This window comes from Vombatus ursinus, unplaced genomic scaffold (assembly GCF_900497805.2).
Source record: "Vombatus ursinus unplaced genomic scaffold, bare-nosed wombat genome assembly UNPS02010304.1, whole genome shotgun sequence".
In the NCBI taxonomy this organism is placed as follows: Eukaryota; Metazoa; Chordata; class Mammalia; order Diprotodontia; family Vombatidae; genus Vombatus; species Vombatus ursinus.
Window position 1 is genome coordinate 1,837,766 of NW_020950082.1, and position 17,711 is coordinate 1,855,476.

A 17,711-nucleotide genomic window follows, 5' to 3' on the forward strand; every position below is an offset into this window, starting at 1 on the left:
TAAAGAGGTAGAGAAAGTTGGTGAATCAATTGGAAAATATCTTGAAATTCAACAGAGGAAATAATACAAAAATTTGCGGGAAATCTAGATTAAGAAAAAAGCTACTGCTGTGGACTTAGTTGCTAAGCAACAGAAATACATGTATTTCAGCCTCTTACAAAAACACTATTTACACTGCCTAGCAACCAGCCCTTCCTTCCTTCCCACCTCCTTAGGAGCAGCATGGCAAGTGGTCCTCATGTTCACTACAAGGTATGGCATAGAAAGAAATGCATTTGTTGTAGATCTATTACATCTGTGATCTTTGGAGGGGGAAAAATATATACATGAGCCCCACTCAAAGCAATTAATGCTCCTTTTCACAAGCAATCAAGTTTTCTTCTCATGCTAAGTCATAAAGAAACCTCTGACAAAAACTAAACAAAACGAACAAACAAGAGAATGTTGGGCATTATCTCATAAGCCCAAATTTGTTTCAAAAATGGAGGGTAGCTTTCTTCCTCTCTTTTAGCTCTGGAGTATTTGAATTTGTAAAGTATCCATAAGGGAATGCTTTAAGCAAATAAAAAAGGGAACCTATCATTTGGCCATCATATTCTTAAGTGAGTAAATTTTCCCTGTTAGAGACTTGCGGGGGATTGGGAGAAGCAAATTACACATTTGTCAGACAAAGGAGACTGAGACTTTGTAGTGTGTCAGCTTAGATGTAATTGTCTCTAATGCTCACTGCTGGAGGCAAAAGGTAGTCACAAGGACTGTCCCTACTTTTGAAAACAGTATAATAGCCATTTTTCATTCACATTCTCACAGCCAAAAACCTAGTCTTCTGTGGTCAATGATCTAACAAAAAGCTTCTGGAGGTCAATAAACAAAACAAATAAAACAAACAAACAAACAAAAAAAAAACAGAAGAATGAGGAGGAAACTGATTTTACAAAACTTGGGTAGTGAACAAAAGTGATTAAGTTTCCTGGTGAAATGAAAACAGTGAGTATGCTTGATTAATATTCGGCAGAGATGCAGAAAGTGAGATAGGAATGATAATTGGCTATGTGTAGGTAACATGTCCTTATGGATGTAGGCCTGATGTCAAGATGAGTCTCTATGATAGGAGAATTTCCTTCTTATACCAAGAAGGTCTACACTGTTTATACACAGTTCAATTAAATGCTTGATACCTCCCCATTGGGATGTACAACTTGGACTCAGAAGCAAACCTGATAGCCATAAAATATCCCTCAAGTCACACCATTTATTCAAATGAATGAGTTAACACGACCTCTGCAGGATAAATGGTTTTGCTAGCAATCACTGAGCAGATTCATGGTAGGAATAAGGAATCTGACACTTCTGTGGACATGGTAGATCCTGAGGTTCAGTGTTTTACAGTACTTTTTGGGGCTGCAGGAAAACGTTGGTTCAAATCCTCTGCCTAGTACTTACTGAGAACAAGTCACTTACCTGAATTTACTTGTCTGTAAAATAGGGTTACCAATACCTACTACAAAAAGCATTTGTGAAGCTCAAAGGAAATACTGCATGTAAATTTGCTTACTTTAAAAGAGTTATATTAATATCTGCTATTATCTGCTCCAATTTAGAAACATACTTTAGCTCCAGTTTTTATTTATAAGGTTTGGTCTACCCCTGGCCCTACACTTATCAAGCACTGCCTCTGTACCCAACATCTGGCATGGAATTTAGAGTGGCATATGATGGATTTAGGGGTAAGGAAACAGCAATTGTTAGTAGGTTTATCACTGTTAGTACATGCAGTATGTTTTTCCAACAAGAAGGGACCATTTCTGGGCCACAAGAATTAGAAGCTAGATTCTATCAGAGATTAATGAGAGCTAATATAGAAAGTGTGGAAGTTGAAGGGGGAAGAAGTAAAAGAATTAGAGAGGGGAAATGAGATTGTTCTTATTAGTCCTACCATTCCCACCAAGAGATCTCAATAATGCCATTACTAAGACATTAAAATGTAAAAAAAATTGTTTCTGTACCCTTCAATATTCTGTTCAACTTCAGTATAAAAGTATAATAATAGAATAGAAAAGGGAAAGTATTTTGATAAGGAAAACTCTACTCCCTCCACCAAAAGAAATATGTGCACCACTTCAAGTTTTAAGACAAAAAGCTTGCTTTAAAAAAGTAAAGTTTATAGCAATTTAAGAGATACATTTACATGCATGAAAACATATTCAAAATATATATTAGAAAACTACTTAATATGCATATATTAGAAAACATATATTATGTCATAATATATTCTAATACATATTATAAGTATACATATATATGAAAAATATTTGAAATCACTTTAGTGAGTGCCATGACTAGGAAGGTCCTTTATAGGATATGTTGTGAGGAGGATCTAGGTTGTAATAAGGAGTCATAGCAACAGGATAATACTTTAGTCATGAAAAGTGAAGAAAGATAATTAAATTTAGGGAAGTTGAATATGTTATTTAATATACTCATTATTTTATTATTTATATTATTATATTATATGTTACATATTGTTATATTACATATTATTATGTTATATTATAAAATAGTTTGAGACAGTAAAATAGTTTTTAAATATATTATTTAATAATGAAGTTGAGCTGTATATCCACCCTCATCAGCTTGTGTAACTAATGACTACATTCAGTTTCCAGATGATTAATTTCTTAAAAGATCTCCAACATATTTATGACTTGAAAAATAATACACACATATACACATATGTATATAATATATATGAGAAGGGAAATGAGATTGTTCTTATAAGTAAAGGAGAGAGACATGATTTTTTTTCTTGTTATGAATAAATTAAGATTTTCACTTGGTATTTATCCTTTTCCCCCATTATGTTTGATATTTTCTAATTGGCTTTTTCTGCAAGTAGTTCTTCTGTACGTTACCCCCAAATAGCTCTTCATTACTTTTTCCCATACATTCATCAAACCTCACCCCTCCACCACACCCCCAATAATTCCTAAATAACTTTGAATTCCATTACCCATCACTGTTAATCCCTAACAGTTGTAACCTTTTATGTCTAGGAGATTTTGCAGGTATTAAATCCCTATAGGGTTGAAGTTAATGGTCCTAATAAAAAGTATTCAGTGGTCATGGGATGAGTTAGGGAAATTACACCAATTTTTTTAAAGCACAAAACATTTTTAATGATAAGGCTTTTGGTAGATAGTACAGATATCATAAATAAACAGTTACCTCTTTTTGGCTCCAAATTTAGCTTCTTATTGGACTGATTTGTTCACTCTACTTTTGCAGCAAACCTTTCTCTTAAGAAGAGTTGTATAAGAGAAGGGAAAGGAATAGGAATAGGATTAAGCATTTAATTAATACCTACTATGTGCCAGGCACTGTGCTAAGCTCTTTTTCCAAATATTATCTCATTTAACCTTCACAACAACCCTGCAAGTTAGGTTGTTATTGTTGCCCTCATTTTATACTTGAGGAAACTGAAGCAAACAGAGGTTAAGTGATTTGCCTAGAGTCACATAGCTAGTAAGTGTCTAAGGCCAGATTTGAGCTCAAGTCTTCCTGACTTCAGGTCCAATGCTGTATCCACTATGCAATCAGTTACCTCTATTAACAACTGAAAGAATGCCTAGAAGCTGCCCAAAGCCTGCTTTGCAAACAGTTATTGCACAAATTCTGCTTAGATGACCTTAGAAAAGCTGCATTCATTCATTTCTGCCCCAAATAATCAAAACCTCACTCTTGATTCAAAAGACTAGACAGAAACTGAACACATTTGCATGTCCTTCCCTTCATTTCACACAAAGAAGTGACCTTGGCAGCATACTTTTACTGATGATTAAATTGATTTATTTGATTTTTGTCCAATGGAAAAATTAATTTAACAGAGAAAATTAGTCTGCTGCTGATCAAAGAAAATATGTACCTCAGGGATCTTAGGGCCATGATAAGAGAACACAAGATATATCAACAGAGGGGTTTTTGCTCATGACTGACAGGATTGATTTGGCCTTTTGTCTTTAGAAGGAAAGTGGGGTTTGTTTGATGACTTTGAAGAAAGAGATTTCTAGTCAGCTTATATGGTCCAGAGTTACAGAGGAATGCGTTGTCCATGGTTCTTTCCCAGAGTATAACTTATAAATTGATTTGTTTCCTACTGAAAAGATATGAAGCCTATGACTGGACAGATGGAATTAGCAGTGTTTCTGACATATTTAGGCAGAGCTACGTGATGTAAATAATCACTGTAATTATATTGTATCTTAGCAAGTGAACATGTACAAACACACACACAAACATACATACACATTCACAGTCCTAGATATTCTTCTGAGGCCTAGATCAACTCTGAATTGTGTCATTCTTTACAACCTTTACAACCTCTGCAACAACTATTTGACTTTTAATACAGCCAAACTATCAGATGACCTGCTATCAGAAGTTTACCCTATGTTATAGGATATGAGAGTTATGGAATGTCATACCTTCTCATATTTCCTCTTTTATTCCACTAGTGAATAAAGGATCAGTCTAACATAAGGATGTAAGTGTATGAGGCAGAAAAAAAATTTACATTTTTAAATGGTATTCTATAATGGAGATGGTATAGTGCTAGCTTTTTTGTTATAAAATACCTTTGATTAGTAAAATAAAAATTCTTATTTCATGAAGGGACAAAGAGGAGAAAATATTGGTGGGAAAAAATCTAAGTGAGGAATAATTCTTTCTACCAGGCACCTATTTAAAGATGAGATATTTGTTATAAGAAACAGTGGATGTGGTGGGTTTAATCATGTCCTCTAAAATTAGTGAAAATGCATTTGAGACTCAATGTGTAGATTTGAGAAGCAAGAGATATAATTTCTGGTGTTGAAAAACACAAGACTAGTTAGTCAAAAGTAACTGCTTGTTTCTGAAATATGCAGAAAATTTCAGCTCAACATCCCAGTTTTCACCTACTTTGAATAATCTTTACTTTTTCTACTGATAGCAGTATCAATTTCCTACTTTAAGATCAGCCTCTATATCTAATCACGTATCTCCCCAAAGAGACTTTATACTTGTTCTTCCCTTTATCTCAACAGGGAAGATTCTCTTAGGAAATTTGTGACAATTATGTTTTATTGGCATCATATTACCTGTGCTCCATGTTAAATGCATTGGAATATTCAGCTTGATTTATTTACCCTCACCTAACTTCTGTATGACTGGGACATACTAATAATAGTGAGCTTTATATGTGATAGCTAAAATATATTTTTCACATTGATTTAAAATAACAATGCTAGAAATTAAAAATGGTAAGTAACATCATGATGAATATTTGCATATTCATAAATTTACTTAGCACAAAACTGAACTTATATAAAAAGATTCTTGACCTGCCATATTTACCTATTAATCTGATTGTATTCTTGTTTCTCCTTTTCTTTCTTTCTTTTTTTTTTTTTTTTTGGCCTTGAAGATGTTTCATGAAGATGCTGCTGGAGGATGGCAGCTAGTAGCTGTGGATGTCAACAAACCCCAGGGCAGAGCTCCAGCTTGCTTACAGGTATAGTTCAATACTATTTCTATAAAATCACCCACAATTGTTAGCTTTGGTTGTAAACAACAACCCTTACCCTTCTTAGAACTCTAGATTCTCCATACTTATTGGTTAATTAATCAACCCCAAATATTTGGTGCATAGTGATGAGAAGTCAAAATGTTTTTTGGTTATATTGATAAAGGAAGAATTTGTGGTGAGGTGGAGGAAGAGTTAGTTGTGAGGACATTAACATTTCCAAAATCATTTCAGCAGATATTCGTATCTATCTATCTACCTATCTATCTATCCACATACATATACAACCATATATACATATATATCTACTGTACAATATACACTGAGTATAGCTTATTTGAGCATAAGGAGAGAGAAGGGGATACAATTTGTGTTTTAAGAATTAATCATTGGGGCGCTAATACACTTTTGGTGGAACTGTGAACTGATCCAGCCATTTTGAGGAGCTAGAATTATGCCCAAAGAGTTATAAAACTGAGTATGTTTGGTGTGTTTCCCAAAGTGATCAGAGAAAAAGGAAAAGAAACTGTATGTTCTAAAACATTTATAGCAGCTCTCTTTATGATAGCAAAGAACTGAAAATTTAGGGGATGCCCATCAATTGGGGAATGGCTACATAAGTTGTGATATAAGATTGTGATGGAATATTACTGTGTTATAAGAAATGATGAGCAAATTGATTTTAGAAAAACCTGGAAAGATTTGCATGAAATAACAAAAAGTGAAATAAGCAGAACCAAAAGAACTATGTATACAGTAACAGCAATATTGTTTGAAGAATAATTATTGATTAATATTAAAATCAACTACAAAGCACATATGAAGGAAGATGCTATCCACCTCTAGAGAAAGAACTGATAAATAGAAGTATTATTTTACATATAATTATAAATCTGTATCCAATGATATCCTTCTCTAGTGTGTGGTAGGAAGGGGGGGAGGGGGACAGATTAGAAGTTAAAACATAACAAAAAAGTATATTTTTTTTCCCCAAGGCAATCAGGGTTAAGTGACTTGCCCATGGTCACATAGCTAGTGAGGGTCTGAGATCAGATTTGAACTCATGTCCTCTTGACTCCAGGGCCAGTGCTCTATCCACTGCACTACCTACCTGCCACCAAAAAATTTTAAAAAGAATGAATAATCCTATCTTAAATTCACATAACATTTTGTAAGTTTCATGGGATTTAAAGGGTTTTACTCTTTGATCCTTGTGGTATACCTCTAAGTTAAGTAAGTTAATATATAATCCTTATTCTACAAGAACTGAAGCTCAGAGCATTTAAACAACTTAAATTCACACAGATTTTAAGTGACTAGATTCAAATTAGAGCTCAGATCTTCAGACTCCTTCCTGGTCCATTACCTCCACAAAACAATTCCATGTTTTGAAGGAATTTGTCAATAAAACAAACATTTGTGGGAGTAAAAAAAATCAAATCAAGTGTTATCTGCTTGAGCAAACCTTTGTTGAACAAAATAAACTTTGTATTTGAGAGACATTAATAAATCCCTGAGAGATGCAATTTGGACTAGAGCATATGTTTTCTGAGTATATAGGACAAGGTTTTTGTTGTTATTGTTGTTGTTTTGTTTTGTTTTTTTAATGCAAAGTCTTGGAGGGGCCAAAAGATCAATGGCAAAGTTTATCCCTATGGAATTACACACACTTGGAAAAAGGTAAATGAGAGATCAAAACTTTTAGTAAGAAAAGTAAGTCACTTTTAGTAAGAATTGATGCTGAATAGTCTTGAAGATTCTAGAGAGTGAAGCCACCTTTTGAGAAGTTTAATATAAGTAGAGCAAAATACTAGGTAGGTACATTTATTTAGTTAAGATTTAGGTGGAGACTAGGAGTAACTTAAAGGAGAGAGATCAGTGAGGTTATGCTTTGGCAATAGTAGTAGAGATGGAAGGATAGACTTTGGAGAGGTCTGTCCAGGAAGAAATGACAAGACTCGACAGCACAATTTGTTTGGTGCATAGAGGGAAGTGAGAAGTGAAATATTACTGTAAGGTAATGAGAATAGTGAACTCCTCGTACTTCCCTTTGAACACAGAGCTTTCAGACTAGGAGGACTGGATTTAGTATGTTGTTGATTTTTTAGTGTTTGTTCTAGACTATTTCTCCTCCATCATCACTCCTTAGTTGTCTCTCTCTTTTTAAGTCCATGATATCTGCTTATAATATCCTTAGTTTAGTTGCTATTAAAGTCCACTTATTTCTATGGTGCCCTTGACTTTCTGGGGTGGGGGGAGGTGGAAGCAAAAAAAGTTTAAGAAACTGGCTACTCATCTCTGCCTTGTGATCTTTTAAAAACATTTTAACATCTTTTGTTTTTACACCACTTTCACATCCAAATATATCCTTCTTCCCTTCCTTACACAGCAATCCAGCCCTTTTAACAGAATTTTTAAAAGGAAAAAGTTCATCAGAAGCTACTAATACTTTACCTGTATGACATTATATAAAAAACTCTCCTCTCCCCACCCCTACTCGAAAATGACATAGAGGTACAATGACTAAATTCTTCTCTTGTTTAAGTCTTCTTGGGCATTATAATTACAGCTTTAAGTTTGGAGGGGTTTTTTTATTGGTATTTCTATAATCATTAGATTATAAGGTCCTTAAGGACAGAGACTGTCTTTTGTCTCTTTTTGTATTCCCAGTCCTTAGCACAGTGCCTCTGACACATAATTTGTTGCTGTTATTTAGTAATTTTATTCAGGCCGAGTCCAACTCTTTATGACCTCATTTGGGGTTTTCTTGGAAAAGATACTGGAATGTCATTTCCTTCTCTAGATCATTATATAGAAAAGAAACTGAAGCAAACAGGGTAAGTGACTTGTACAGGGTCACACAGCTAGTAAGTGTCTGAGGCTGAATTAGAAATCGGATCTTCCTGACTCCAGGCCTGGTGCTCTGACTACTATGCTACCTAGCTGCCCCCTGGTATATAATAGTAACTTAATAAATGTTTATTGATTGATTAATCATTGTATATATTGTTTCTTCATCAGTTCATGTAAGATTTCTTATGCTTCTCTGATTTCTTCCTATTCATTGTTTCTTTTGATGTAATAATAGTACATTGTATTGTACATGTACCAGACTTTATTTAGCCATTCCAAAACTGATACACATTTATTTTGTTCTCAGGCCTTTGCTCACATACAAAAATGTTGTTAAATAAATAAATAAATATTTTGTTGTATATGGGACTTTCCTGCCTTTTACTTCCTGGAGTATATAAAACTCCCTGTGGTCTTCTTGAGTATTTTTTAACTTTGATCCTGTATAAATGCCTGATACCCTGTATTAATAATTGCACAACTTTCCTAGCACAAGACTCTCCATTTCCCAAACCTGTACATTTTCACTGTCTGTCGCCCATGCTAAAAACTCTGTCTCTTCTCATCTTTGCCTCCTGGCTTCCTAGTATCATCTCAAAATCCCTCCTCCTGGGGGGTGGAGCAAAGATGGCAGAGTAAAAGCGGTGACTTGCTTGAGTTCTCCTCCAAACCTCTCCAAATATCTGTTTAAAATGGCTCTAAAGAAAGTCTAGAGCAGCAGAACCCACAAAAAGACAGAGTGAAACAAATTTCTAGCCCAAGACAACCTGGATGGTTGATGGGAAATATCTGTTGTGCTGGACTAGAAGAGGAGTGCAGTTCAGCCTGGGATGGGCAGGCAAACACCAGGCCTCAGCAGACTGAATCACAGGCAGCTGTAGTGGTTTCTAGACTTCTCAACCCACAAACCCCAAAGACAACTTAGAAGGTCAGCAGAAAGGTCTGTCGGACCTGGGTGAGAGAGGAGCTCAGTTTGGTCCCAGTCCTGGGACAGCCCCAGAGTGGCAGCTGCTTCCAGAGCTCTTGGACTACAGACAATGAGGGAATTGAGTGACTGATCAGAGGGGTACTGCAGGGATCTCTTTGCTGGTGCTGAGGCAGTATTCTCTTGCTTTGCCCGTGCTTGGATGTGGGTTGCAGTCCTAGGTGGTAGTCCTGGGGTGAGGAGGAGCACTGGCATGGTGGAGCTTGTGGTGGCGGTCAGGAGGGAATCCTCCTCACAGTTCAAAGGCAGAAAAGAGTGCTTGTGGTCACTCATAGACCAGAGCACAGGCCAGGAAAGGAGTAAACATCTCTCCTTTGATCATACCACCTTGGAAGAACTGAAAATTTACAGGTCTCTAGAAGTATCTCTGACAACAGCTGCACAAACCATCAAAGCTTGGAACAGTACACCCTCCATACTAGAAACAGAACCCTACCTTAACAAAGATTTTAAAGGTCAAGTAACTGGTGGGGAACATGAGCAAATGGCATTAAAAAAAAGTTCAGACTATAAACTCTTACTTTGGTGACAAAGAAGATCAAAATATACAAGAAGAAGAAGACAACAAAGTTGAAGCTCCTACATCCAAAGCCTCCAAGAAAAATATGAACTGGTCTCAGGGAACAGAAGAGCTCAAAAACGATTTTGAAAATCAAGTAAGAGAAGTAGAGGAAAATTTGGGAAGAGACAGGAGAATGATGCAAGAAAATCATGAAAAACAAGTCAACAGTTTGCTAAAGGAAACCCCCAAAAATACTGAAGAAAATAACACCTTAAAAATAGATTAACCCAAATGGCAAAAATTAATGGGGAGAAGAATGCTTTAAAAAGCAGAATTGGCCAAATGGAAAAGGAAGTACAAAAGCTCACTGAGGAAAATAATTCCTTAAAAATTAAAATGAAGTAAATGAAAGCTAATGACTCTATGAGAAATCAAGAAATTATAGAACAAAACCAAAAGAATGAAAAAAATAGGAGGCAATGTGAAATATCTCACTGGAAAAACAACTGACCTGGAAAATAGATGCAGGAGAGATAACTTTAAAAAATTTTGGACTACCTGAAAGCCATGATCAAAAAAAGAGCCTAGACATCATCTTTCAAGAAATTATTAAGGAAAACTGCCTTGATATTCTGGAACCAGAGAGAAAAATAGAAATTGAAAGAATACACTCATCACCTACTGAAAGAGATCCCAAAAGGAAAACTCCCAGGAATGTTGTAGCCAGATTCCAGAGTTCCCAAGTCAAGGAGAAAATATTGCAAGCAGCCAGAAAGAAACAATTCATGTATTGTGGAAACACAATCAGGATAACACAAGATTTAGCAGCTTCTACATTAAGGGATCAGAGGGCTTGGAATATGACATTCTAGAGGTCAAAGGAACTAGGATTGAAACCAAGAATCACCTACCCAGCAAAATTGAATGTGATCAATGCTGGGAAAAAATTGACATTCAATGGTGTAGAAGGAATTTAATGCATTCTTGAGAAGCCAGAGCTAAATAGAACAAATGACCTTCAAATACAAGACTCAAGAGAAGTATGAAAAGGTAAACAGGAAAGCGAAATCATAAGGGACTTATTAAAGTTAAACTATTTACATTCCTACATGGAAAGATGATATTTGTAACTCTTGAGACCTTTCTCATTATTAGGGTACTTGGAGGGAATATATATATATATATATACACACATATATATACATATATATATACACACACACACACACACATATATCCATACATATATATATATATGTATACGTATATATATGTATACGTATATATATATGTATATACAGAGGGCATAGGGTGAGTTGAATATGAAGGGATGATATCTAAAAAATAAAATTAAGGGGTGATAGAGGCTTGTACAAGGAGAAGGATAAATACAGAGGTAGAATGGGGTAAATTATCTCTCATAAAACAGACAAGAAAACCTTTTATGGCAGAGGTGAAGTAGGAGAAGATGAGAAGGAATGAATGAATCTTACTCTTACTGAATTTGGCTTAAGGAAAGAATAATATATACACTCAATTGGGTATGGAAAGCTATCTTACCCTACAGGAAAATAGGGGGGAAGGGGATAAAAGGGGGGGTATGATAGGATGGAGGGCAGATTGGGGGAAAGCGTAATCAGAAGCAAACACTTTTGTTTTTTTTGTTTATTTTTGTTTGTTTTTTTTAATTAATTTTTTTTAATTTTTATTTTTTGTTTTCAACATTTACTTCCACAAGATTTTTGAGTTCCAAATTTCACCCCATTTCACCCCTCCCCACCCCATAATGGCATGCATTCTGAATACCCTTTCCCCTAGTCTGCCTTCCCTTCTATCTCTCCCCTCCCTTCTCTTATCCCCTTCCCCTTCAATTTTCCTGTAGGGCAGGATGGATTTCTGTACCCCATTTCCTGTATTTCTTACTTCCCAGTTGCATATGAAAACATTTTTTTAAACATGTGTTTTTAAAACTTTGGGTTCCAAATTTTCTCCCTTCCTCCCTCCCCACCAACCCTCATTGATAAGGCAAGCAACTAAATATAGGTTACATATGTGCAATTATGCAAAACACTTCCATAGTAGACATGCTGTGAAAAACTAACTCTATTTCCCTTAATCCTATCCCACCCCCCCATTTATTCTATTCTTTCTTTTGACTCTGACCCTCCTCAAAAGTACTTGCATCTGATTACCCCCTTTCCCAATCTGCCCTCCTCTCTATCATCCCCCTACTCTCTTGTCCCCTTCCCCCCCTATTTTCCTGTAGGGTTAGACAGATTTCCATACCCAATTGAGTGTGTATGTTATTCCCTCCTTAAGTCAAATCCTATGAGAATAAGATTCACTCATTCCCTCTCACCTTCCCCTGTTTCCCCTCCACTGTAAGAGCCTTTTCTTTTCCATTTTTTTGTGAGATAATTTACCCCATTCTATCTCTCCCTTTCTCCTTCTCCTAGTATAATTCTCTCTCACCCCTTAATTTTATTCTCCAGATATGACCTCTTCATCTTCAACTCACCCTGTGCCCTCTATCTATCTATCTATCTATCTATCTATCTATCCATCCATCTACCTATCTATCTATCTGTCTCTCTCTCTCTCTCTCTCTCTCTCTCTCTCTCTCTATATATATATATATATATATATATATATACACATATATGTATATACACACACACATATGATTTTTCCCTCCAACTACCCTAATACTAACAAAGGTCTCATGAGTTACAAATGTCATCTTTCCATGCAGGAAATTAAACAGTTCAGCCATAATAAGTCTCTTATAATTTTCTCTTTCCTGTTTACCTCTTCATGTTCCACTTGTGTCTTGTATTTGAGAATCAAATTTTCTATTCAGCTCTGGTCTTTTCATCAAGAATGCCTGAAAGTCCTCTATTTCACTGAATGACCATTTTTTCCCCTGCAGAATTATACTCAGTTTTGCTGGGTAGGTGATTCTTGGTTGTAATCCTATCTCCTTCGCCCTCCAGAATATTATATTCCATGCCCTGTGGTCCTTTAATGTAGAAGCAGCTAAATCTTGTGTTATACTGATTGTGTTTCCACAATACTTGAAATGTTTCTTTCTAGCTGCTTGTAATATTTTCTCCTTGACCTGGGAACTCTGGAATTTGGCTACAATATTCCTAGGAGTTTTCCTTTGGGGATCTCTTTCAGGTGGTGATTGGTGGATTCTTTCAATTTCTATTTTGCCCTCTGGTTCTAAAATATCAGGACAGTTTTCCTGGATAATTTCTTGAAAGATGATGTCTAGGCTTGTTTTTTGATCATGGCTTTCAGATAGTCCAATAATTTTTAAATTCTCTCTCCTGGATCTATCTTCCATCAGTTGTTTTTCCAATGAGATATTTCACATTGTTTTCTAATTTTTCATTCTTTTGGATTTGTTTTACAGTGTCTTGATTTCTCATAAAGTCACTAGCTTCCAATTGCTCTATTCTAATTTTTAAGGAAGTATTTTCTTCAGTAAGCTTTTGGACTTCATTTTCCATTTGGCCAATTTTGCTTTTTAGGGCATTCTTCTCCTCATTGGCTTTTTGGACCTCTTTTGCCATTTGGGTTAGGCTATTTTTTAAGGTGTTATTTTCTTCAGTATTTTTTTGAGTCTCCTTTAACAAGCTGTTGACTTGTTTTTCATGATTTTCTTGCATCACTCTCAGTTTTTCATCTACTTCTCTTACTTGCTTCTCAAAATCCCTTTTGAGCTCTTCCAAGGCCTGGGACTGATTCATATTCTTCTTGGGGGCTTTGGGTGTAGGAGCTTTGACTTCGTTGTCTTTTCTCGTTATATGTTTTGATCTTCTTTGTCACCAAAGTAAGATAATATAGTCTGATTCATTTTGTACTGCTTACTCATGATCCCGGCCAATTACTTGAGTTTTAAACTCTTTGTTAAGGTAAAAGTCTGTTTCCAATGTGGAGAATGTACTGTCCCAAGCCTCGGGAGTTTGTACAGCTGTTTTCAGAGATACTTCTAGGGACCTGAAAATTTTCAGTTCTTCCAGGGTGCTATGATAAGGGGCGAGCTGTTTTCTCTCCCCCGCCACAAGAAGCTTCACCACATCAGCATTCCTCCTCACCCCAGGACCGCCCCTCAGAACTGTGACCTAGATCCAAGCCCTGGTAAAGCAAGAGATTCCCGCCTCAGCACTAGCAAAGAGATCCTTGCAATCCCCCTCTGATCAGCAACTCAATTACCCCTCAGTCTGTCGGCCGGAAGCTCAGGAAAAAGCCACAGCCCTGGGGGTGGCTCACACCAAGCTCCTTCTCTCACCGCAGTCACAGACTTTTCCCACTGACCTTCCAAGTTGTCTTTGCATTCATGGGTTGAGAAGTCTGGAAACTGCCACAGCTGCCAGTGATTCCATCCTCTGAGGCCTGCTCCAGGTTTGCTGAGGCCTGCTTTGCCTGCACGCCCAAATTGCGCTCCTCTCCCAGCCCAGCACAATATACCTTTCCAATCAACCACCCAGGCTGTCTTGGGTTGTAAATTTGTTTCACTCAGTCTTTTTGTGGGTTCTGCTGCTTTAGAATTTGTTCAGAGCCATTTTTTATAGGTATTTGGAGGGGTTTGAGGGGAGAGCTCAAACAAGACCCTGCTTTCCCTCTGCCATCTTGGCTCCGCCCCCCAGAAGCAAACACTTTTGAAGAGGGATAGGATCAAGGGAGAGAATAAAATAAATGGGGGGTGGGATAGGATGAAGGGAAATATAGTTATTTTTTCACAACATGACTATTATTGAGGTGTTTTGCATGATTGCCTATGTATAGCCTATATTGAGTTGCTTGCCTTATCAATGAGAGTGGGTAGGGAGGGAGGAAGGAAGAGAATTTTGAACCCAAAGTTTTAAAAACAAATGGTAAAAATTGTTTTTACATGCAACTGGGAAATAAGATACAGGCAATGATGTATCAAAATCTATCCTGCCCTACAGGAAAATATAAGGGGAAGGGAATAAGAGAAGGGGGCTGAAGGGAACCATCTCCGGACTGGGTAGGGTGCTCCCACCTCTGTTGTAGCCGCAGTGTTGTCATTTCTGCCTGAAAGATGGCTGAAGTAGAAGAAATCCTAAAACCAATTCAGAGCCAGAAGGGAGTGCAAGGGATCATTGTCGTCAATTCAGAAGGCATTCCAATCAAAAGCACCATGGACAACTCTACCACCATGCAGTAAGCCAACCTGATGCATAGCTTCATCTTGAAGGCTCAGGGCACTGTGCGAGACATTGACCCCCAGAATGATCTCACATTCCTCTACATTCGCACCAAGAAAAATGAGATCATTGTTGCTCCAGATAAAGATTATTTCCTGATTGTGATCCAATATCCAACAGAATAATTTGCCATATTCGAGGTGCCATATTTTTTTTCTTTAATTTAATAGTCTACTGAAACAAAGCATTACTGTTGATTTGCTCTCACCACTGAATGGCATGGGGAAAACAAAATTATGATGTCAGACTGGATTTACAGAGATCATGTGACCTAGGTGGGTGGTACAAAAGGGGTGGGGCAGATTGATTTTTTTAACTTTTTATCTACCTTGAATCTTCTGAGGCTGCAATTGGAGCCTTCAGCCATCAGGAAGAAAGCCCTTGGAGACAAGCTTAATGGCCTGGGCTGGTGCCCACCCCCTAAGGCCTGAGCTCCCTTCTGGCCAGCTGCCCCACCCCACCCCCACCCCCAAATCTGGGCTCTGGGCTTCTGGTTTTAATTTTGTTGCTATTTTGAAAGGCTGTCTAACTAAAAATATCTGTAATGATTATTCGGAAAAAAAAAGGAGTAAGAGAAAGGAAGGGTGATAGAAAGGAGGGCAGATTGGGGGAAGAGGTATTCAGAATGCATGCTGTTTTGGGGTGGGGGAGGGGAGAGATGAGGAGAAAATTTGGAACTCAAAATCTTATGGAAGTGAATGTTGAAAACTAAAATAACTTTTTAAAAAATCCTTCCTTCTGCAATTATATGTCTTGTTTGTTCACAATTGTTTACATGTCTCCTCCATTAGGCTATGAGCACTCTGAAGGCTGGGACAATTTTTGCCTTTCTCTGTATCCCAAGCATTTAGCACAGTGTTTGGCACATAGTTGGCACTTAATAAATGCTTGTTGCCTTGACTTCTTCAATTCCATTGACTTTTATCTTCATTCTACTTAATTCACCAGCACATCCACAGCTTAGACTTCAGTCATTATTCAAAATTGTCCCACACAGAATGTCAGACTCTGGAATTTTCCCAGGTCACTTTCCCCACCCAGTCACTCTGATTAATTAGCTCCCCATCCTCATCTCCATTTCCTCATGCCCTCAGTATCCTCCCAGTCCATCGATCTCTTTCTGGCTTTACTGTGTCTACCCTCCAAGTCTGGACCCCACATTTCACCCATCCACCAGTCCCCATTCTACAATTCCTTTACATTTCATCTTTCTCACCAGGCCAGCCCCAGGGAACTTTCACTGTCTGCTTTCTTCATTCCAATCAACATACTGTTCAGCAGACCCTGAATGATTTAAAATGACCCAAGGAATAAGACAAAGTCTAGATTTATAGATTTGAGAATGATCTGTTTACAGATGATAGCAGTAATGTAACAGAATCTATCACAGAGAAGCAAATTACAGAGAAAGGACATAAATGTGAGGACTTATAAGAAAAAATGAAAAATTGAAGGGAAAATGTTTTGAGGACTGTTGTGATCACAGAAAAATCAGAGAAAGTAGAATAACTCTGATTTATTATTTTATTAAAATTATGGATATATTGTCTTTGATAGGGTGTTCATATGTTCCTATTTAGCCTTTATATCCCTGAACTCAATCTTAAAACTATGTAATAGTTTTTTTTAAATAGAAAATTATGAGCATGATAATTCAGATCATCAGTAAGTGTACTGATGTGCACTAAAGAAATATAGCTGTGTACTAAAGAAATATAGCTCTGAAAAGCTTTCAAATGCAAGAACAAGATACATACCTTTCTCTATCAGGCACTACTATTTTCATAAGAGAATAGAGCACTCAAATTTCACCACTAGTCGCTTTCCTACTGGTGATTTTTAACCTATAAATTGGTGAACATATTTCTGGCCTCAGAGAGCTAGGCAACAAGTGGACAATGGCAGTAACATACACCTATGCAAAAGCATAAGTATATTATAACACTATTCTTGCATTGCCTTAGATGGTATTGTCATTTCTTATTAACCAGTTATTATTCCTAATTATGTGAATACTAAAGGATTTGTGATTTTGTGTAAAGGATGGATTGGAGAAGAGATAGAGAAGAGTCTGGGAAGTCAATCAATGATCTATTGAAATAGTACAAGTGAGAATAATAGATCTGAGCTAAAGTTAGTGACAGTGTAAATGTAATGAAAAGGACACATATAAGCAAAAAAATTATGGAGATAAAGTTAACAAGGCTTGCCAACTTTTTAGGAATAGAAGAAGATCAGGGTAAGATGGGGCTGGGAAAAGTTTAGAATGATTCTGAGGTTACTCACCTGGGTGACTGGGAGGCTGACTCAATAGAAATAGGAAATTTTGAAGTGAGGTTATTATACTGCATGTTTCAAATTTTCTTAGTATTTTAGTTGTTTAAAAAAAGTGTGCTTATGTATGTATGTATGTATGTATGTATGTATGTATGTGTTTGTATGGTGAGAGAGGGTTGATTCATCTTCCCCCTTGGTTTTGTAATTTCTGAGAATTAAACATAATTTCTGGCAAACTTGGAGCCCGATCACCTTCAAATGTAAACTTGTTTCCTCTCTAGACAAAGAACAATCATC

The 17,711-nt window shown here is 36.7% G+C and overlaps 1 protein-coding gene and 1 pseudogene across 2 annotated transcripts in view; both read left to right on the forward strand.

Moving 5' to 3' along the window:
* Positions 1-17,711, forward strand: part of NALCN (sodium leak channel, non-selective) — a 502,028-nt gene that overhangs the window by 199,176 nt on the left and 285,141 nt on the right. Inside the window, exon 9 of one of the 2 annotated variants that reach the window (XM_027854084.1) lies at positions 5,462-5,548. The exons of the other annotated variant lie outside the window; for it this stretch is intronic. Coding sequence (XP_027709885.1) covers positions 5,462-5,548 — 87 coding nt within the window. The remainder of the gene's footprint in view (positions 1-5,461; positions 5,549-17,711) is intronic. 2 annotated transcript variants of the gene reach the window in all.
* Positions 14,972-15,304, forward strand: LOC114037275 (annotated as a pseudogene).